General features: G+C 43.9%; 1 protein-coding gene across 1 annotated transcript in view; it reads left to right on the top strand.

Moving 5' to 3' along the window:
- Positions 1–23,498, top strand: part of LOC115146275 (coiled-coil domain-containing protein 9B-like) — a 55,024-nt gene that overhangs the window by 4,991 nt on the left and 26,535 nt on the right. The window contains exons 2-6 of the mRNA XM_029688264.2: positions 4,724–4,825; positions 6,427–6,531; positions 6,737–6,892; positions 7,090–7,254; positions 10,487–10,558. Coding sequence (XP_029544124.1) covers positions 4,724–4,825; positions 6,427–6,531; positions 6,737–6,892; positions 7,090–7,254; positions 10,487–10,558 — 600 coding nt within the window. The remainder of the gene's footprint in view (positions 1–4,723; positions 4,826–6,426; positions 6,532–6,736; positions 6,893–7,089; positions 7,255–10,486; positions 10,559–23,498) is intronic.

The raw sequence follows: 23,498 nt of genomic DNA, 5'->3' as shown, positions 1-23,498 counted from the left end.
ATGGAGTGGGTCTAGGGTATCAGGTAGGGTGGAGGTGATATGATCCTTGACTAGTCTCTCAAAGCACTTCATGATAACAGAAGTGAGTGCTATGGGGCGATAGTCATTTAGTTCAGTTACCTTAGCTATCATGGGACAGGATCGATGGTGGCCATCTTGAAGAATGTGGGGACAACAGACTGGGATAGGGATTGATTGAATATGTCCATAAACACACCAGCCAGCTGGTCTGCGCATGTTCTGAGGACGCGGCTAGGGATGCCGTCTGGGTCGGCAGCCTTGCGAGGGTTAACATGTTTAAATGTTTTACTCACATTGGCCATGGAGAAGGAGAGGCCACAGGCTTTGGTAGCGGGCCGTGTCAGTGGCACTGTATTGTCCTCAATGCGAGCAAAGAAGTTGTTTAATTTCTTTGGGAGCAAGACGTCAATGTCTGCAACGGGGCTGGTTTTCTTTTTGTAATCCGTGATTGACTGTAGACCCTGCCACATACGTCTCGTGTTTGAGCCGTTGATTTGCGTCTCTACTTTTTCTCTATACTGACGCTTAGCTTGTTTGTTTGCCTTGTGGAGGGAATAGCTCCACTGTTTGTATTCGGTCATGTTCCCAGTGGTGGTTCGCGCTTTCAGTTTTGAGCAAATGCTGCCATCATTCCACAGATTCTGGTTAGGAAAGGTTTTAATAGTCACAGTGGGTATGACATCTCCGATGTACTTGCTAATAAACTCGGTCACCGAGTCAGCATATACATCAATGTTATTGTCAGAGGCTATCCGAAACATATCCCAGTCCACTGTCAGTGATAATAAATAGAATTCAAGGCATACTTAACCAGCATGGCTACCACAGCATTCTGCAGCAATATGCCACCCCATCTGGTTTGCGCTTAGTGGGACTATCATTAGTTTTTCAACAGGACAATGACCCAACTGGCTGTGTAAGGGCTATTTGACCAAGAAGGAGAGTGATGGAGTGCTGCATCAGATGACCTGGCCTCCACAATCTCCCGACTTCAACCCAATTGAGATGGTTTGGGATGAGTTGGACCGCAGAGTGAAGGAAAAGAAGCCAACAAGTTCTCAGCATATGTGGGAACTTCTTCAAGACTATTGAAAAAGCATTCCAGGTGAAGTTGGTTTATTTAGAGAATGCCAAGAGTGTGCAAAGCTGTCATTAAAGCAAATGGTGGCTACTTTGAAGAATCTAAAATATATTTAGATTTGTTTACCACTTTTTTGGTTACTACATGATTCCATGTGTTATTTCATAGTTTTGATGTCTTCACTATTATTCTACAATGTAGAAATAGAAAAAAAAAGAAAAACCCTTGAATGAGTAGGTGTCCAAACTTTTCACTGGTACTGTATATATTTTTTGCTATTTAATGTTTCAACCAGTTCATGTGGTTGTTGTATTATACCAGTTGTTATTCAAAGTCAATCTGATGTTTTATTAAGTTATTGTAACGCAGCGTAATTGGTGGTCATCATATTTATTTAAATGAGAACCAGCAACAAAATAACAAAGTGAAACCAAAACAACCGTACCATTCTGTAGGCTACAAGAGCTGTACAAAAACAAGATCCCACAACATAGGTGGGGAAAAAGGCTACCTAAGTATGATTCCCAATCAGAGACAACGATAGACAGCTGCCTCTGATTGGGAACCACACTCGGCCAAACACAAAGAAATACAAGACATAGAATGCCCCCCCCCCCCCACATCACACCCTGACCTCACCAAATAGAGAAATAAAACGGCTCTCTAAGGTCAGGGCGTGACAGTTATTGACAGTTATGTGTAAATTCCTACTAGTGGCCAATTTCAAAGCTGCAAACAAACTTGTGTGGAGGTTACTCTCAGCTAAACACATTTTTCTGATATTTTTCAGATAAGTGATCATACTTAATGGAAAATATCTTGCCAGTTGGAAATATGGGATTTTCATGCACGCAGTCGTGCCACGTCACAGTCAATACAGTAGCAACATAACTTGGTGAACCACAACAATATAATAGATTTTAAGCACTGACAGCTAACATTTCTTTTTATACATTTAGGCTTATTTTACTGTGAAATTAACTGAACTTTGTTGCCTTTTGTAAATTTGACATTTATCTCAGGTGGGCTTAAAGGGCAAAGTAGCACAAAAAGAACCCTCTATACAAAATATAAATGGAAATAAATAAATATTGATATAATATTGTTCAATGTGATCAATACTGACTTTGCATAATATTGCCATATATAGTGTATATTAATACCCCAAACCATAGGTTTCCAAATATATTCTAAGTAAACTTTGCTATAGTGTCTTTTTTACCATAAATCATTGTTGTTCCAGTATGCTCCAATTATGCCCCGTTTGTATTGCAACACATGTCAATGGTGTATTGGAGACAAAGTCAGGTGCAGGAGAGTAGAGTATAATGAACAGGCACACTTTTATTATAGTTCCAAAAACGAGAGCACTACATAAGTCAAACGCGCTCAAAAAACAGAACCAATTTGTAAGTCGCTCTGGATAAGAGCGTCTGCTAAATGACTTAAATGTAAATGTAAATAATGGGAAACAGGATGGGAAACAGAGGGTAAAATACAAGTAGATTGATTGGGGAAATGAAAACCAGGTGTGTATGGAAACAAGACAAGACAAATGGATATATGAAAAATGGAGCAGCGATGGCTAGAAAGCCGGTGACGTGGATCGCCGAACGCCTCCCGAACAAGGAGAGGAGCCGACTTCGGCGGAAGTCATGACAACATGGTGATTGTGTGATATCCATAATATTGAATAGACCTGACCATAAATGTTTTTTATTTAAGTTGATTAAAACACTTAAGCTACAATTATGCATATTATGCACCTGTCCGTGGTGCCTTTCCCAAGTTTTTAAATACAATTTAAAAAACCTGTACTCTCTCCACAACGTTTGGAGTGGACAGGTAGTCATTGATGCAGAGAAAGAATACGTTCAGGATTGAAGGATATCAGGGATAGAAGACCTACAAGTAGTGGAAAAAAATTGAAACAAATGAGGGACAGGAAGACGACTATTGGATGACTACTCATGCAGTTAGGGCCGGGGCGTTGTCATATTGTTGTCCCTTATTCATCCAGGTGTTTCTATTGTTTGGATCACCCTTTGCAATACAACAGCAGAGCGGAGGATTTGAAACAGTCTTCAGATAGGCAAGTTAAACTAATTAACAAGTATAGGAATACAGCAAATGTTAAACAGCTTTCAGATAATTCATTAAAAGTTGTTTGTGTTATGGTCTTTGTGGATGGCATCTTATCCACAGAGGGCCGGTGCGGGTTTTTGTTCTAAACAAGCAGTAAGACACCTGATTCAACTAATCAAGTTTTGATTGAAGTCTATGATTAGTTTAATCTGGTGTACACTGGTTGTCAAGAACAAAAGACTGAGCCCAAATTGATCTCTGCGGATACAATTGGACACCACTTTTTATTAATGCTACTTCAATGATAAATAGTAATGATCACTTGATTTTAATAATTTTAGGGGAGATTATTGTAATTGTAAGCTTACATAAGACATTTCATTTTGTAAGTGTTTAACATTTGGAAATGAATTACAGTTGATTATTAAAGAGTGGGCTTATCTGGAACAACCATGGGCTTAAAGGGTACATTCAGTACCCATTAAGTCTAGTATGGACTTTTAACATATTTTATCAAATATTTTGATGTCACATTAAATATATTGTGAAATTAAAGTCATAAAACTTCACGAGAGATCAATCTTTCATTTTATCTCCAAGTTAGGGCTGTGTACGTTAGAAATGTCTAAACTTAGATTTTGGTGGGCTAAATAGGTACACTTACCCTAATATCACCAGAGAGTGCTACGAGAATGCTCAGGATCAGAAGCCCAAAGTTGACCCAGATTGTTTTTTTGGATTAGATTCTCCATCCCTGTGATTTGTGCCCTGAATACATTTCAAAATGGTGTGTCTGTCAACTTACCAGCTGTAGTTTTTATAGTTCATTGGGTTTGTGTTATAAGGCCTAGCGGCCTTCATGGTTACTGTAATGACTATTGTTTAGTCAAAACCACAGAGTGCCACAGTGGTATGACATATGAAATGCCTTCTGTTTTAAAAGTGGCGTAACACACACCCTGTTTCAGCCCCATAAGAATTCAACCAGGCTTTAGTCAGGGCCTTTTGTCGTATGAGGAGACATGCTGCTCTGTTCTGTAGTGCTGACGGCATCAGGATGTTTAGGATGCTATGCTTTGCTCTGGTATTCCTACTGGGTAACTGAGCCCAATTATGAACAGTCCATGAGGACACGTATGTTTGTGGGTTTGTGTGTGTTTACTACTATTACTGTGCGTGACCGCAACAGACACCATTGGTGTAGAAAGATGGAGATAATATTTCATACTCATGGATGGATCCTTCTGTAAATCACATCAAGCCGAGAATTGTAAGAAGATCATTTCATCAGTGCTTGCTACATATTGTTGGATTTTGCTGGATTTTGCTGAGTTAATCATTCGGAATGCCCATCATGCACTGGATTGTTTATTGTAGATACTGTAGCCACTCACAGGTAGGCTTGGTTTCTGTACAGCACTTTGTGACATCAGCTGATGTAAGAAGGGCTTTATAAATAAATTGGATTGATTGAGGTACCAATAAGATTCTACATTAAAGCTCTGATGAGCTGAGTATTCTCTCTCTCGTCTCCAGACCCCCAGTGACGTCATGTTGAAGAAAGAGAAGGATGTGGAGCTGGATAAGAAGATTGAGGCGCTCCGCAGGAAGAATGAAGCACTCATGAAGAGGTACCAGGTGAGTTAGTGTTCAACTGTTCTTACTCTGAAACAGAGACACCGTTTTAAACCTGCACTGAGAACATGGAGAAATTAGAGGATTGGGGTTGACAGACCTGACATTTTTTATTTAATTATACAAATTATTATACAAAATTCTTGCAACCAATATAATGTTATATATATGGGGGATACAACCATCCCAGCTCTACAGATTTTTCTGCGAAGAGACAGAATAAATATATAATTTGTTCTGGTACTGTCCAAATTATGTAGCTTGTTTTTGGTCGCAGGTTCAGGAATGGCTGAAGTATCGCAAAATCTACCTGGAGCTAACTCTGCAAATTGCACTGCTGGGTGATTTTGAAAAGTCATAGTCAATCGATAAATAATATAATACTACTTTTAGCAAAAATGTTTATCTTTAATTTACAATCTGTGGAAAACATCACAGCACAGTTGAAAAATATATGGCGCATAGAAATCAGAACTGGATGGTCTTCAGAGATAGATGGGAGGGGTTGAGCGTAGCTGAAGGATGGGATTAAAAACAAACAAAAGATAACTATTTTTAAATACATTGTGTCTGTCAAATGTATATAGTATGTGTAAGATGGAAGTAGAAGCCAAAGTGGTATTGTCCATTAGTTTGCTCCAATTAGGGGAGGGGTGGTAGGGTTAGGGGAACATAATAAAGAAACATGTATTTTAAAGCATATTCAGTACCAGTCAAAAGTTTGGACACACCTACTCATTCAAGGGTTTTTCATAATTTTTACTATTTTCTACATGTCTTAAAGAAATGATGGACTGTTATTTCTCTTTGCTCATTTGAGCTGTTCTTGCCATAATATGTACTATGTACCAAATAGGGCTATCTTCTGTATACCACCCCTACCTTGTCACAACACAACTGATTGGCTCAAACACATTAAGAAGGAAAGAAATTCCACAAATTAACTTTTAACAAGGTACACCTGTTAATTGAAATGCCTTCCAGGTGACTTCCTCATGAAGCTGGTTGAGAGAATGCTAAAGAGTGTGCAAAACTGTCATCAAGGCAAATGGTGGCTACTTTGAAGAATCTCAAAATAATTTTGATTTGTTTAACACTTTTTTGGTTACTACATGATTCCATATGTGTTATTTCATAGTTTTGATATGTTCACTATTTTTGTACAATGTAAAAAATAGTAAAAAGAAAGAAACACACACACACACACACACACACACACACACACACACACACACACACACACACACACACACACACACACACACACACGTAAGTATGTATATGGGGGATTGGAAATTATGCAGACAATTACATTGATTCAAGCTACAATCTATACGCAATATTAAAGCTGATCTACCCCCTAAAGAAAGAAAAAAAAGACCTGCTGTCTTTCTGGATTTGTTTAATCCTCATATCCCCAAACCAAGTGACATTGGAAACCTTAGATAATGATAAGTATCTAACAACTAGCCTTGTATGGAGTGAAGATCTAAGACAAATACTGCATTTTAACACACATTTTTTACAGGGTTTGTTGACGACTAATAATAATATCAGGTTCCTGATGTTGTCAAGTGTTTCATGTTCTGTTTCATTCCATGCAGGAGGTAGAGGAAGACAAGAAGAGAGCGGAGAAGGAAGGAATGATACTGCAAAGCCCTAAGGGTAAAGCAGGGGACTTAACCATCACCATCAACAAGTCTACCAGCGTGAGTTGCCCCGTCTGCCTACAGAGATGTACACAGAGATGCTTTTACATACCGAATAGTTCTGAAATATGAATATTCATACCAACACAATTACAATGTCCATATTGATGAACGAAACCATATGCATACACATATTATCAGCAATAGAGATGTATTACTGAGATACTGTGATTCACACTGGCATTTTCACTTTGCTATTGAGTAGGATCCTCGTGTTGTGATGACCAAACCAGGGACGGGTGGTTCTCCCACCACAAAGTGGGTCCAGGAGCTTGGGGAGGGGGAGGCGGAGGGGAACCTGCTGGGCTCTGGGCGGGGCAGGAGGAAGCAGCTACTGGTCACCATGGCTGGCAACACAAAGGTAAACAACATGACGAGCCTATGAGGTACAGCAGGAATTATAAAGTTCTGTAGCCAACTGTAGTCAAATGATGCCATTGAATGATACAAATTATGTTTAGGGCCAGGACTTTTTTCTGATAAGGTCACTTGGTCAGGGGAAAGTCCTAACCTCATTGAAATGATTGATATTGATGATCCATGGTTGTTTGATCCCAGGGTAAGAGGGTGGTGAGTGAGAGGCTGGAGAGAAGACCAGGTCCTGGTCCCCTCAGTCCACTGGATGTGAAGAGCCCTACAGAGGACAACCAGCACCGTGTGGAATCAACAGCAAGAGGAAAACACCAGCACACTCACACAGCAAAGAGGGACACAGGACCACAGGTCATCAGTGCATACTTTGGGCCGAATCCTAGCTTGAGACATGAGACTCTAAACTGAGAGTCCTTCGGGAAACCGATAGGCCTATGTCATAATAGCCTGCTTTTTATAGATTGAGAATATGGCAGTTGGCTATGCACTTTTTTACACTGTCAAGACTTTGGCTAGTTTATATTGCTTCCACATCATTCCCTGCTCTGTACCTTGTTGTCTAGCCACCTTCCCCTCCCCCCCTCCCTTGTGTCTGTCCTCTCATTCGCTGCTGTCTTGTTTTACATAGTTGTCAGACATGCCGGCTGGCCCCTCCCCTCCTGTAAAGAAGCACAAAGACTGTTGGACAGAGGGCGGGCTGCAGGGGTGGTGATTGACTGGGGAGGGTGGGTGGGGGGGAGGGGGCAGGACTGTGAAACTCTTCTGTCACACTGGTTTGGCTCTGGCCTGGAGCTATTTGGGTCTGCTGTTTTTTAAAATTGTTATTTTATTTAACTTGGCAAGTCAGTTAAGAACAGTCTTATTTACAATGACGGCCTACCTCGGCCAAATCTGGACGACGCTGGGCCAATTGTGTGCCGCCCTATGGGACTCCCAATCATGGCTGGATGTCATACAGACTGGATTTGAATCAGGGACTGTAGTGATGCCTCTTGCACTGAGATGCAGTGCCTTAGACCACTGTGCCACTCGGGAGCTCCAAGTGTAGCTAGTAGCTTCTGTAGTCAGAGCTGAGAGTGCTCAGTTGACATAGTTTGTTGAAAATTAAAAATATCACATTTGATGGTATATGGTGTATTGTTTTCCACAGTGTTCTGATCTGGAGGGCCATTATACTGTAGCAGAGTCCCTCAAGCAGTCCTGCTGGGGTGTAGCTGCTGTATTCAGACGGAGCCGAGAGCCCTCAGCAGACAGCAGACATACAGCTTGTTAGTCCCTCTGTCTCTACAGTGGCATGGCTGTTATCCTCATAAGACTGTAGGGAGAAGTATTTATCTAGCTGATCCAGGGCTTTCGTTATATCCCCTGACACTGGGCCGGCCATTGAGAATGGCTGCAGCAAATAACTTGGAAAATAGATCATAAATGCCTTGTGTGTGTTTTCCTCCAAGGATTTTTCTTTAATTTTGGTTTTCAGAGCCATTGTTTAAGCTTACCATTTAAGGACAATTAAGATGGTCCTTATTGAGTTACTGTAAGTCCCTAACATCCTGCCTGTTAGGGCTGCTCTTAGCTCTCTATTACTTCATGAGTTATGATTCGGCGATGTGATATGGTCGTTTATAAATACGTACAGATGGAAACGTTTTAAAAGAACTGCCTGATGCAGGTGGTTTCATAGAAGCTGTGCAGGCACACATACGCATGCATGCATGCGCACACACACACACACACACACACACACACACACACACACACACACACACACACACACACACACACACACACACACACACAGTACTCCCAGCTGCTCTGTGAAATGCCACATGGTTTCTGATTTAGAGCCCTTGGGCACACAGAGTCTTTGGGACAGCTGCTAGTGTTCTGACTGTCGTCGGAACACACAAGAACACACACTCTTACAAGCACATGGCCCAATCAACACACTGACGCACACTACCGGCAGCTGATCCTACAGCACTAAAAAGTGAAACCCAGCCAGTCCGTCAGGCTCTGTGAACAGAGAGTGGATCTGTGCTGCAGGAAGAGTGGAGAGCTGCACAAAAGCTGTAGTGTGGGACAGGACAGACAGACCATGGCTCCAGAATGATCTAGAACACAACCCTGTGTTTACAGGCTGCTGCTGCTGCTGCCAGGTCCAGTGAAGTTAACGTGACAAATGTACAGGGTGAACAGGATGTTCCCTGGCTGTGTTTCTGGCCTATATCTATCTGGACAGACGCTCATAGTCATGCCATGTACACTGAATCAGCGTTTGAGCCATGGCCAGTGTTTGATACAGCCGTGAAAAACTAGGCCTGTTTGCCAGGTCCACTTCTATTTGGACCCCGCTTACATAATGTTGTTCAGCCTCTATATGGGGGCGATTGCTCTGCAGAACACTCTCTTCAGACAGCCAGCCCTGTTACTGCAGCAGCATGGGATGAGAGTGACAAGGAGAGCCTCAGGGTGGTACTATCACTACAGGCCCTGGGATAGAGCGAGAGGAAGAGATGGAGAGAGAGCGAGAACCAGGCTTGCAGACAGGTTTTTCCAGTCTCTGTTACTCTCCTAAACCACAGAGAGCCTGCTCTCCTCCTCCACATTGTTTCCCCATTCCTGCCGTCATGAAAATCATGATTTCATCTAATTAACATTTGGCTGCCTTTTGTTCAGAATGGGCTCATTATGCCGCCAACGACAGGACAGAGTGGGCAGCATGCCAATGAAGGGGGAAAGAGGGATGGAGATAGGAGAAGAAAGCGAGTGGAATAAAGCGTGTGAGAGAGGGGGAGGAAAAGTGATTTACAAGAGTTGTAAGAGAGGGAGAGGGATCCTTTTTGAGTGTGTGCGCACAGGGGAACAAAACCCCAGGCTCAATGGTATGACTCCGAAGGTGTTCTATCATTCCTCGGACAAACTTCCTGACTGTTTCCAAAACTCCCTGTACCTCTCTTACTCTCTCACACTGTTCTGGAGATGGCTGTTAGTAGCACCAGCAGTCTAGGGTTTATTCAGTAGTGGAACGTTTAGAAGGTTGGCAGTAGAGACGTTGAATTTAATGGATACTGGGAAGAATATTGCCTTAAGAATATAAATAATCCCAAATCATATATGAAAAAGGTCATAGAAAAAAGATTGGGTAAGGGTCAAAGTAAAACTTTTTTTTAAAGTCTCTTGCTCCCACCCCTCCCCAGGGCTTCGCACCGGGATGTATATAATGGATATATCGGCAAGAAATTGGTACAATTGGGACTGTTTGAAAGGGGATCAATTAAACATTGCCTGTTTTATTTCCCCCCCCCCCCAGTTGATATTCCGCAAATACTGTGTAAAATCGATATTTCAGTGTCTTTGAAAAAGACTATGATACCATGTGTCCACTTGGGGGCAGTGTAGCTCTTTATTGTGCTGCTGAGGACAGGAACAGTTCATTTTTGTGACAGCAATATCAGTGGCAGCAGTGGGACCTGCTGTAGTATGATCCTTCTGTATAAGGACTTAGTTGATAGACATCATCATTTTTTTTGTCGTGCTGATAACGTCTTTCTCTCTCCTCCATTCTCTCTTCTCTCTCTTTCAGGATGAAGTGGGGCAGGGGAAGTGTTTGACAGAGGAGCGTCACTGGCTGTCAGAGTGTGAGCCTTACCACCAGGTAAGAGACCAGACCCCTTCTTATTGGCACTTAATTGCTTACTGTCCTAAGCAAATCAATTACCATGAATATAAATATAACCTAAGTACCATATTACCAACATTTCATTATGCATTCTTTCACATTTTGTTTAATTGTCCAATTGTGCATACTGAATCTTCTTTTGAAGAGTGTGTGCATTGTCCATCATAGGATAATCCATGTCAAATCAGTGTGCACATGTCAGTGTAGGTGTTGAGCAACTCAGGAGTTGCGTGTTGAAACCCAGAGGCGGCAGCTTAGAGGCACGTTCACTTCAAACGGTGTTACATGCAGTCTGACTGACATCGTCATCAGGTTATTACTGCCTTATTACTACTCCATTACTGCAAACCGAGCTTGCTGATGAGCCTCTTCAGCTCACTGGTCTTGGTCTTTAAAACACACACTTCGGACGATCCTGCATCATTGACAGATACTCACATGTCCATCTTCTCCAGAAAAGTTCTGCAAGGTTCTGGGCTTGTTTCCATCTCCTTCGAGCATACAAGTCGTCCTTCTTGACCAGACCTGGTGGCAACAATGGTTATCCTTTGAGTTGAATGACGTGATTTGGCGTTAGGGAATCCAAGACACTTGGGTCATTCGAGACTGAAGTTATTAGGCAGTCATTAAGAATTGCCTCCATCTTACATGGAGCTGTTTACAGGGCTTCGTCATCAAACCTGCATCATGACGGGTTGAAGAACACTCTTTACTTGCTGGATGAGCTGTTCCCACACACCGGCATGGTGAGCACCATTAGGAGTGTTGAATCTCCACTTTATGCCATCCTGCAACAGGGCCTTTTGAATTTTGTCTTGGTTTAGATCCTTCAGAGCTTCTCTTAGCTCACGGTTAAAGCTGACACATTTTATTCCATTGTCCTCTCCTAAATTCAGCAAAAAAAGGAGCGTCCTCTCACTGTCAACTGCGTTCATTTTCAGCAAAATTAACATGTGTAAATATTTGTATGAATATAACAAGATTCAACAACTGAGACATAAACTGAACAAGTTCCACAGACATGTGACTAACAGAAATTGAATAATGTGTCCCTGAACAAGGGGGGAGGTCCAAATCAAAAGTAACAGTCAGTATCTGGTGTAGCCACCAGCTGCATTAAGTACTGCAGTGCATCTCCTCCTCATGGACTGCACCAGAGTTGCCAGTTCTTGCTGTCAGATGTTACCCCACTCTTCCACCAAGACACCTGCAAGTTCCCAGACATTTCTGGGCGGAATGGCCCTAGCCCTCACCCTCTGATCCAACAAGTCCCAGACGTGCTCAATGGGATTGAGATCCGGGCTGTTCGCTGGCCATGGCAGAACACTGACATTCCTGTCCTGCAGGAAATCATTCACAGAATGAGCAGTATGGCTGGTGGCATTGTCATGAGGGAGGGTCATGTCAGGATGAGCCTACAGGAAGGGTACCACATGAGGCAGGAGGATGTCTTCCCTGTAACGACCAGCATTGAGAGTGCCTGCAATGACAACAAGCTCAGTCCGATGATGCTGTGACACACCGCCCCAGACCATGACGGACCCTCCACCTCCAAATCGATCCCGCTCCAGAGTTCAGGCCTCGGTGTAACGCTCATTCCTTCGATGATAAACACGAATCCAACCATCACCCCTGGTGAGACAAAACCATGACTTGTCAGTGAAGAGCACTTTTTGCCAGTCCTGTCTACATTTACATTTACATTTAAGTCATTTAGCAGACGCTCTTATCCAGAGCGACTTACAAATTGGTGCTTTCACCTTATGACATCCAGTGGAACAGCCACTTTACAATAGTGCATCTAGGTCTTTTAAGGGGGGGGGGGAGGGGGAGAAGGATTACTTTATCCTATCCTAGGTATTCCTTAAAGAGGAATACCTAGGCCAGCGACGGTGGGTTTGTGTCCATAGGCGACGTTGTTGCCAGTGATGTCTGGTGAGGACCTGCCTTACAACAGTCCAGCCTCTCTCAGCCTATTGCGGACAGTCTGAGCACTGATAGAGGGATTGTGTGTTCCTGATGTAACTCGGGCAGTTGTTGTTGCCATCCTGTACCTGTCCCGCAGGTGTGATGTTCGGATGTACCGATCCTGTGCAGGTGTTGTTACACATGGTCTGCCACTGCGAGGATGATCAGCTGTCTCTCCTGTCTCCCTATAGAGCTGTCTTAGGCATCTCACAGTAAAGACATTGCAATTTATTGCTCTGGCCACATCTGCATTCCTTATGCCTACTTGCAGCATGCCTAAGGCATGTTCACGCAGATGAGCATGGTCTCTGGGCATCTTTCTTTTTGTGTTTTTCAGAGTCAGTAGAAAGGCATCTTTAGTGTCCTAAGTTTTCATACATGTGACCTTAATTGCCTACCGTCTATAAGCTGTTAATGTCTTAACGACTGTTCCACAGGTGCATGTTCATTAATTGTTTATGGATCATTGAACAAGCATGGGAAACAGTGTTTAAACCGTTTGCAATGAAGATCTGTGGAGTTATTTGGGTTTTTACTAATTATCTTTGAAAGACATGAAAAAGGGAAATTTCTTTTTTTTTGCTGAGTTTACAAATGAACCGTTGAAGGGGACTGAAGCATGAGTCTGTGTCAAATGAATGAGCCATTTTGAGAAGGATGGCTCAGCAGGTCAGATGTGAATATTACTCCATACCTCTTTACATTACTTTGTCCTCTCTTAACTTCAGTAGGTCCGCAGTAGTCGATGCCTACATGAGTGAAAAGTGATAGATCTGTAGAGATTCTGCCTATAGGAAGAGAAGCCATTTTCTGCTGTCCTACATTTCCATGTTTGCGTTGACAAGCCAGACATTCCTGTATGATGGAGCTTGCTGCAGAGTTGCTACGCAGAACCCCGTATATGCGCTGCAGCCTGGAGAGCATGTTATTTCTCCTGCTGTGGCCAACCAGGTCATGACAAAGGATCAGTTTTGAGATGTCTCTGTCTTTGGGAAGAATGGCTGGGTGTTTTTAATCTTCAGGCATGGCAGAGCAGTCAAATGTTTGGACACACCTACTCATTCAAGAGTTTTTCATTTATTTGTACTATTTTATACATTGTAGAATAAGAGTGAAGACATTAAAACTATAAAATAACACATATGGAATCATGTAGTTACCAAAAAAGTGTTAAACAAATCAAAATATATTTTATATTCTTCAAAGTAGCCACCCTTTGCCTTGATGACAGCTTTGCATACTCTTAGCATTCTCTCAACCAGCTTCACGAGGAATGCTTTTCCAACAGTTTTAAAAGAGTTCCCACAAATGCTGAGCAGTTATTGGCTGCTTTTCCTTCACTCTGCGGTCCAACTCATTCCAAACCTTCTCAATTGGGTTGAGGTCGGGTGGTTGTGGAGGCCAGGTCATCTGATGCAGCACTCCATCACTCTCCTTCTTGGTCAAATAGTCATTACACAGCCTGGAGGTGTGTTGGGTCATTGTCCTGTTGAAAAACAAATGATAGTCCTACTAAGCGCAGACCAGATGGGATGGCGTATTGCTGCAGAATGGACAGATTTCCACCTGTCTAATGTCCATTGCTCGTGTTTTTTGACCCAAGCAAGTCTCTTCTTCTTATTGGTGTCCTTTAGTAGTGGTTTCTTTGCAGCATTTCGACCATGAAGACCTGATTCATGCAGTCTCCTCTGAACAGTTGCTGTTGAGGTATGTCTGTTACTTGAACTCTGTGAAGAACTTATTTGGGCTGAAATTTCTGAGGCTGGTAACTCTAATGAACTAATCCTCTGCAGCAGAGGTAACTCTGGGTCTCCTTTCCTGTGGTGGTCCTCATGAGAGCCATGTTCATCATAGCGCTTGATGCTTTTTGCGACTGCACTTTAAGAAACTTTAAAAGTTCTTGCCATTTTCCACATTGACTGACCTTCATGTTTTAAAGTAATGATGGACTGTCATTTATCTTTGTTTATTTGAGCTGTTCTTGCCATAATATAGATTTGGCCTTTTACCAAATAGGGCTATCTTGTTTATCACCCCTACCTTGTCACAACACAACTGATTGGCTCAAATGCATTAAGAAGGAAGGAAATTCCACAAATGAACTTTTAACAAGGCACACCTGTTAATTGAAATGTTTTATAAGTGACTACCTCATGAAGCTGGTTGAGAGAATGCCAAGAGTGTGCAAAGCTGTCATCAAGGCAAAGGGTGGCTACTTTGAAAAATCTCAAAGGTGTGTCCAAACTTAACTGGTACTGTATATGTTGCTGATCTGTTAACTGTGCCTTTGCTGAATGCAGCAATTCTATTCTTGGACAAAGCATACAATAGCTTCCTCTGCCTGGGCAATGTTGTCCACTGAGAGTCTGAGTGTACAGCTTTGCTTTGAACTGACATTTGTGATCCTCCAACATTCTCCAGCTCCTCCGTGTGCTTAATGTCTTGCAATGTGTGAGAACAGCCTTTCAAGAACAATGCATACGAATACAATGCCTTCCCATCTACTGGCTTAATGACCAGCTCAGAGATTTTTCCATATGTGCAGTTTTTTTTCTTCATTTCATTGACCAAGTTGACGAAGGTTGAAAGTCATGCATCCTCCAATACACAACCCAACCAAGCCGCACTGCTTCTTAACACAGCGCCATCCAACCCAGAAGCCAGCCGCACCAATGTGTCGGAGGAAACACCGTGTACCTGGCAATCTTGGTTAGCGCGCACTGCGCCCGGCCCTCCACAGGAGTCACTGGTGCGCGATGAGACCGGTCAAACCCTCCCTAACCCGGATGACGCTAGGCCAACTGTGCATCGCCCCACGGACCTCCCGGTCGCGGCCGGTTACCGCAGAGCCTGGGAGTGAACCCAGTGTCTCTGGTGGCACAGCTGGCGCTGCAGTACAGCGCCCTTGACCACTGTGCCACCCGGGAGGCAGTAGCATCAGCTTGGTTGCTAGTAGCATTAACCTGGTTGGAACCTGCACTTTGAGTTGCTTGCCCATTAGCGCCATTTGTGGGTGTTGGTGGCTGTTGCTGTGGCTGCTGCTGTGGCTGCTGCTGTGCTTGTATGATGTTGGTTGCAGAATGTAGCCTTGGTGCACCATGGTTTGTTCTCCCTGTTGGGATCCTGTAGGAGTAGGTTTCAAGTTTTATTAGTCGTATGTACAGGATACGCATGGTTTACATCGTCCAACAAAATTCTTACTTGCAGGTTCCTTCTCGACAAGGCAACAACAATAAGAAATCAAATATAAGAATACAAACATAAAGTAAATGGCTCAGTAGAATAGAATAAACATTTCAAATCAAACTTTGTCACATGCGCCGAATACAACAATTGTAGACCTTACCGTGAAATGCTTACTTACAAGCCCTTAACAGACTTACAAGCCCCCAACAGTGCAGTTCAAGAAGAGTTAAGAAAATATTTACCAAATAGACTAAAGTAAAAAGTAACACAGTAAGAATAACAATAACAAGGCTATATACAGGGGCTACCGGTACCGAGTCAATGTGCGGGTGTACAGGTTAGTTGAGGTAATTTGTACATGTAGCTACAGTAGGGGTGAAGTGACTATGCATAGATAATAAACAGCGAGAAGCAGCAGTGTACAAAAGGGTGGGGATTTTATGAATTGTTCAGCAGTCTTATGGCTTGGGGGTAGAAGCTGTTGAGGAGACTTTTGGTCCTAGACTTGGCGCTCCGGTACCACTTGCTGTGCGGTAGCAGAGAAAACAGTCCGTGACTTGGGTGACTGGAGTCTCTGACAATTTTATGGGCTTTCCTCTGACACCGCCTATTATATAGGTCCTGGATGGCAGGAAGTTTGGCCCCAGTGATGTACTGGGCCGTACGCACTACCCTCTGTAGCGCCTTACGGTCAGATGCCGAGCAGTTGCCATACCAGGCCGTGATGCAACCGGTCAGGATGTTCTCGATGGTGTGGATCTGATCTTGAGGATTTGGAGACCCATGCCAAATCTTTTCAATGTCCTGAGGGGGAAACGTTTTTGTTGTGTCCTTTCACGGCTGCCTTTGTATGTTTGGACCATGATAGTTCGTTGGTGATGTGGACACCAAGGAACTTGAAACTCTCGACCCGCTCCACTACAGCCCTGACGATGTTAATGGGGGCCTGTTCGGCCCGCTTTTTTCCTGTAGTTCCCGATCAGCTTCTTTGTCTTGATGACATTGAGGAAGAGGTTGTTGTCCTGGCACCATACTGCTAGTTCTCTCTGGATAAGAGCGTCTGCTAAATGACTTAAATGTAAATGTAAATGTAAATCATTGTTGGTGATCAGGCCTACCACTGTTGTGTCGTCAGCAAACTTAATGATGGTGTTGGAGTTGTTGGCCATGCAGTCATGGGTGAACAGGGAGTACAGGAGGGGACTAAGTACACACCCCTGAGGGGCCCCCGTGTTAAGGATCAGAGTGGCAGACGTGTTGTTGCCTACTCTTACCACCTTAGTCCCAGAGTCCTTAGCTTAGTGATGATCTTCGTGGGCACTATGGTGTTGAATGCTGAGCTGTAGTCAATGAACAGCATTCTCACATACAGTGGGGAGAACAAGTATTTGATACACTGCCGATTTTGCAGGTTTTCCTACTTACAAAGCATGTAGAGGTCTGTAATTTTTTATCATAGGTACACTTCAACTGTGAGAGATGGAATCTAAAACAAAAATCCAGAATATTGTATGATTTTTAAATAATTAATTTGCATTTTATTGCATGACATAAGCATTTTATACATCAGAAAAGCAGAACTTAATATTTGGTACAGAAACCTTTGTTTGCAATTACAGAGATCATACATTTCCTGTAGTTCTTGACCAGGTTTGCACACACTGCAGCAGGGATTTTGGCCCACTCCTCCATACAGACCTTCTCCAGATCCTTCAGGTTTCGGGGCTGTCGCTGGGCAATACGGACTTTCAGCTCCCTCCAAAGATTTTCTATTGGGTTCAGGTCTGGAGACTGGCTAGGCCACTCCAGGACCTTGAGATGCTTCTTACGGAGCCACTCCTTAGTTGCCCTGGCTGTGTGTTTCGGGTTATTGTCATGCCGGAAGACCCAACCAAGACCCATCTTCAATACTCTTACTGAGGGAAGGAGGTTTTTGGCCAAGATCTCGCGATACATGTCCCCATCCATCCTCCCCTCAATACGGTGCAGTCGTCCTGTCCCCTTTGCAGAAAAGCATCCCCAAAGAATGATGTTTCCACCTCCATGCTTCACGGTTGGGATGGTGTTCTTGGGGTTGTACTCATCCTTCTTCTTCCTCCAAACACGGCGAGTGGAGTTTAGACCAAAAAGCTCTATTTTTGTCTCATCAGACCACATGACCTTCTCCCATTCCTCCTCTGGATCATCCAGATGGTCATTGGCAAACTTCAGACGGCCCTGGACATGCGCTGGCTTGAGCAGGGGGACCTTGCGTGCGCTGCAGGATTTTAATCCATGACGGCGTAGTGTGTTACTAATGGTTTTCTTTGAGACTGTGGTCCCAGCTCTCTTCAGGTCATTGACCAGGTCCTGCCGTGTAGTTCTGGGCTGATCCCTCACCTTCCTCATGATCATTGATGCCACACGAGGTGAGATCTTGCATGGAGCCCCAGACCGAGGGTGATTGACCTTCATCTTGAACTTCTTCCATTTTCTAATAATTGCGACAACAGTTGTTGCCTTCTCATGGACATGTGTCTTTTATACAGGTAACGAGTTCAAACAGGTGCAGTTAATATAGGTAATGAGTGGAGAACAGGAGGGCTTCTTAAAGAAAAACTAACAGGTCTGTGAGAGCCGAAATTCTTACTGGTTGGTAGGTGATCAAATACTTTTGTCATGCAAATTAATTACTTAAAAACCATACAATGTGATTTTCTGGATTTTTGTTTTAGATTCTGTCTCTCACAGTTGAAGTGTACCGATGATACAAATTACAGACCTCTACATGCTTTGTAAGTAGGAAAACCTGCAAAATCGGCAGTGTCTCAAATACTTGTTCTCCCCACTGTAGGTGTTCCTTTTGTCCAGGTGGGAAAGGGCAGTGTGGAGTGTGATTGAGATGGCATCATCTGCGGATCTGTTGGGGCAGTATGCAAATTGGAGTGGGTCCAGGGTGTCGGGGAGGATGCTGTTGATGTGATCCATGACCAGCCTTTCAAAGCACTTTATGGCTACCAACGTTAGTGCTACAGGGCGGTAATCATTTAGGCAGGTTACATTTTCTTCCTTGGGCACAAGGACTGTGGTGGTTTGCTTGAAACATTTAGGTATTACAGACTCGGTCAGGGAGAGGTTGAAAATGTCAGTGAAGACACTTGACAGTAGGTTCGCGCATGCTTTGAGTACACCTCCTGGTAATCCGTCTGGCCAGCGGCTTTGTTGACCTTTTTAAAGGTTTTGTTCACATCGGCTACCGCGAGCGTTATCACACAGTTGAGCATAAGTAATAATACAGGAAGGCACAATTTATAGTACAATATTGATATTTGTATTGGGGAAGGGGTGGGGGCAGTGTATAAAATGAGCAGCATAATAAGAGTCTGGTAGCAGCAGTTGTGGTGTGTGAGTGCATGTGTGCTAAAGTGCGGAGAATCAGAGCAGGTGGTCAGTCCAGTTCAAGTGTTCATCAGTCTGATGGCTTGTAGAGAGACACGGTCTCTCAGCCTGTTGCTATCAGACCTCAAGCTCTGATACCGTCTACCCAACGGTAAGGGAGAGAACAGCTCATGGCGGGGGTGTGTGGGGTCCTTGATAGTACTGCATGCCTTCCTCAGGCACCGTTTTGAGTAGATGGGAGCATGGTCCCAGTGATGTACTAGGCCGTCTTCACCACTCACTGTAAGGCCTTGAGGTTGTGGATGAAGCAATTCCCATACCAGGCTGCGATACAACCGGTCAGGATGCTCTCCTTCGTGCAGCGGTAGTATTTGGAGAGGACCCGGGGAAGCATGTCAAATTTCTTCCGCCACCATAGGAAGTAGAGACACCGATGCACTCTCAAGAGTGGTGGTGTTGTTGGTCCATGACAAGTCCTCAGTGATGTGGACCCAGAGGAACTTAAAACTTGTGAGTCTCTCTACTGCAGTCCCGTTGATGTTTATCGGGGCATGCTTCCTCTCTGCTTTCTGAAGTCAGCAATCAACTCCTTTGTTTTGCTGACGTTGAGGGGGAGGTTGTTATCATGATACCACAATGCCAGTTCACTTACCTCCTCCCTATAGGCTGACTCGTCATGGGTGGTTATCACCCCCCAACTGTGGTGTCATCATCAAACTTGATGATGGTGTTGGTGTCGTGCAAAGCCACGCAGTTGTTGAGTACAGCAGAGGACTGAGGACACACCCCTGGGGGGCCCTTGTGTTAAGAGTCAGTGTGGAGGTGTTGTTGCCAATCCTTACAGCATGTGGTCTACCCATCAGGAAGTCCAGGATTCAGTTCCAGAGGTGGTTTCCAGACCCAGGGCACTGAGCTTGGTGTCGAGCTTGGCTGGAACAATAGTGTTGAATGCTGAACTGTAGTCAATGAACAGCACTCTCACATAGGTGTTCCTCTTGTCCAGATGTGTTACGACTATGTGAATAGCAATGGAAATAGAATCTTCCGTGGAACTGTTGGAGCGGTAGGAAAATTGGCATGGTTCCAGTGTGCCTGGCATGCTGGCCTTGATGTGGGCCATGATAAGCCTCTCAAAGCCCTTCATGATGACCAAGGTGAGTGCGACAGGGTAATAGTCACTTTGGCATGTCACCTTGTTTTTCTTGGGCACTGGGACAATGGTGGTCTCCTTAGAGCAGGTGGGGACTACAGCCTGGGACAAGGACAGTTTGAAGATGTCTGAAAAGCCATCCACCAGCTGGTTAGGACACACTCTGAGGAGCGGCCAGGGATGCCATCTGGGCAAGCAGCATCAGAGAGTGAAAACACTTGGTCGGGTCGGAGTTGTCTTGGATGGCTCCGTATTTTCTGCCTTGAAGCGAGCATAGAATGTGTCAAGCTTGACTGTGAGGGAGGCTTGGTGTCACGGCACAGCTGGATTTGCATTTGTAGTCTGTGATAGTCTGTAATCCTTGCCACATGCGACACGAGTTGGAGTTGTCGAACATCAGCACTTAGCCAAGTTTGAGTCTGTATTGTCTTTTTGCATCCCTAATCGATTTGCGGAGATCGTTCCTGCTTACCTTGTATGCGACGTGTGCCACAGAGTCATCGGAGTTCGTTCTGCTGACATTGAATGCTGCAGTTCGGTCACTCAGCATTGTATGGATATCTCCATTCATCCAGGGTTTTTGGTTGGTGTATGTCCGGATTGTTATTGTGGCTACAACATCAACATTTCCTAATGAATGAATAATGATTTTTTTTATTTATAATTTCTTACATTGTTATCCCAGAAAACCTTAAGTGTTATTACATACAGCCGGGAAGAACTATTGGATATCAGAGAGACGTCAAATTACCAGCACAACGAGCACTACGACCAGGAATATGACTTTCCCAAAGCGGATCCTTTGTCTGCATCTCCCAAGGCATTCAAACTGATTCTAGAGGCCGACGCAAAACAACCGCCGGAGGAGAAGGTGTTGTAAGCAGTCTTCAAGTGAGGCTTCCAATGCGTGCACACCACCCACCGCTTCCGAGTATATTACTCGCTAATGTCCAGACCCAAGTTAACAAAGGAGGCAATTAGGGCAAGAGTTGATTTCCAAAGAGATATCTGGGATTGTAACAATGTTTCACAGAAACATGGCTAGCTTGGGACATGCTGTTGGAGTCAATACAGCCAACGGGATTTTCAGTTTATCACACCGACAGGAATAAACATCGTTCCGGGAAGAAAAAGGGCAGGGGTGGATGATTCACGATTAACGACTCATGGTGTAATTGTAACAACATACAGGAACTCAATCCCTTTTGTTCACCTCAACTAGAATTCCTCACAATCAAATGCCGACCGTATTATCTCCCAAGAGAACTCTCCTCCGTTATTGTCACAGCCGTGTATATCCCTCCGCAAGATGATACCAAGACTGCCATCAAGGAACTTCACTGAACTTTATGCAAACTGGAAACCATATATCCTGAGATTGCATTTATTGTAGCTGGGGATTTTAATACAGCTAATTTGAGAACAAGGCTACCTAAATTCTATCAGCATATCGATTGCAGTACACGAGCGAGTAACACTCTCGACCATTGCTACTCTAACTTCCACGATGCATACAAGGCCCTCCCCCGCCCTCCTTTTGGCAAATCTGACCATGACTCCTTCTTGTCGCCCGTGCTTAGGTCTATCCAACGCTGGTCTGACCAATAGGATTCCACGCTTCAATCACGTGGACTGGGATATGTTCCGGGTAGCCTCAGATAACGTATATGCTGACTCGGTGATTGAGTTTATAAGGAAGTGTATAGGAGATGTTGTACCCACTATGACTATTAAAACCTTCCTTAACAGAAACCGTGCATTGATGGCAGCATTTGCACAAAACTGAAAGCACGTACCGCCGAAATTAATCATGGCAAGGCAATTGGGAATGTGGCCAAATTCAAACAGTGTAGTTATTCCCTCCATAAGGCAATCAAACAAGTGTCAGTATAGAGACAAAGTGGAGTTGCAATTCAAGACGTATGTGACCGTGTCTACAGACAGACAATCACGGATTACAAAAAGAAAACCAGCCCCGTCGTGGATATTGACGTCTTGCTTCCAGAAAAAATAAACAATTTCTTTGCGCGCTTTGAGGACAATACAGTACCACCAACTACCAAAGACTGTGGGCTCTTTCTCCATGGCTGGCGTGAGTAAAACTTTTAAACGTGTTAACCCTCACAAGGCTGCTGACCCAGATGGCATCGCTTGCTGCATCCTCAGAGCATGCGCAGACCAGCTGGCTGGTGTGTTTATGGATATTTTTAATCAATCCCTATCCCAGTCTGTTGCCCCCACATGCTTCAATATGTCCACCATTGTTCTTGTTCCCAAGATAGCTAAGGTAACTGAACTAAATGACTGTTGGCCCGTAGCACTCACTTCTGTTATCATGAAGTGCTTTGAGAGACTAGTAATGGATCTCTCTGTACTTTGCTCCATTCATTTTTTTCCTCAATCCTGACTGTCTCTGTCCCTGCCGCTGGAAAACATCCCCACAGCATGATGCTGCCACCACTGTGCTTCACTGTAGGTGAATGGATGGTGCCAGGTTTCCTCCATACATGATACTTGTCATTCATGCCAAAGAGTTCCATCTTGGTTTCATCAGGCCAGAGAATCTTGTTTCTCATGGTCTGAGAGTCCTTTAGGTGTCTTTTGGCAAACTCCAAGCGGGCTGTCATGTGCATTTTACTGATGTGCGTCCGTCTGGCCAATACCAAAAAGGCCTGATTGGTGGAGTGTTGCAGAGATGATTGTCCTTCTGGAAGGTTCTCCCATCGCAACAGAGGAACTCTGGAGCTCTGTCAAAGTGACCATCGGGTTCTTGGTCACCTCCCTGACCAAGGCCCTTCTCCTCTGATTGCTCAGTTTGCCTGGACGGCAAGCTCTAAGAAGAGTCTTGGTAGTTCCAAACTTCTTCCATTTAAGAATGATGGAAGCCACTATGTTCTTGGGGACCTTCAATGCTGCAGAAATGTTTTGGTACCCTTCCCCAGATCTGTGCCTCAAAACAATCAAATTTCAAATCAATCACATGTATTTATACAACAGCAGATGTCATAACGTGTTATACAGAAACCCAGCCGAAAATCCCAAACAGCAAGCAATGCAGATGTAGAAGCACTGTGTAGAAACAATCTTGCATCGGAGCTCTACTGACAATTCCTTCGACTTCATTGCTTGGTTTTTGCTCTGGCATGCACTGTCAACTGTGGGACCTTATATACAGTTGAAGTCGGAAGTTTACATACACTTACTTAGGAGTTATTAAAACTCGTTTTTCAACCA

Source organism: Oncorhynchus nerka, linkage group LG18 (genome assembly GCF_034236695.1).
Source record: "Oncorhynchus nerka isolate Pitt River linkage group LG18, Oner_Uvic_2.0, whole genome shotgun sequence".
NCBI lineage: Eukaryota > Metazoa > Chordata > Actinopteri > Salmoniformes > Salmonidae > Oncorhynchus > Oncorhynchus nerka.
This window is presented reverse-complemented; position numbering and strand designations above follow the sequence as displayed.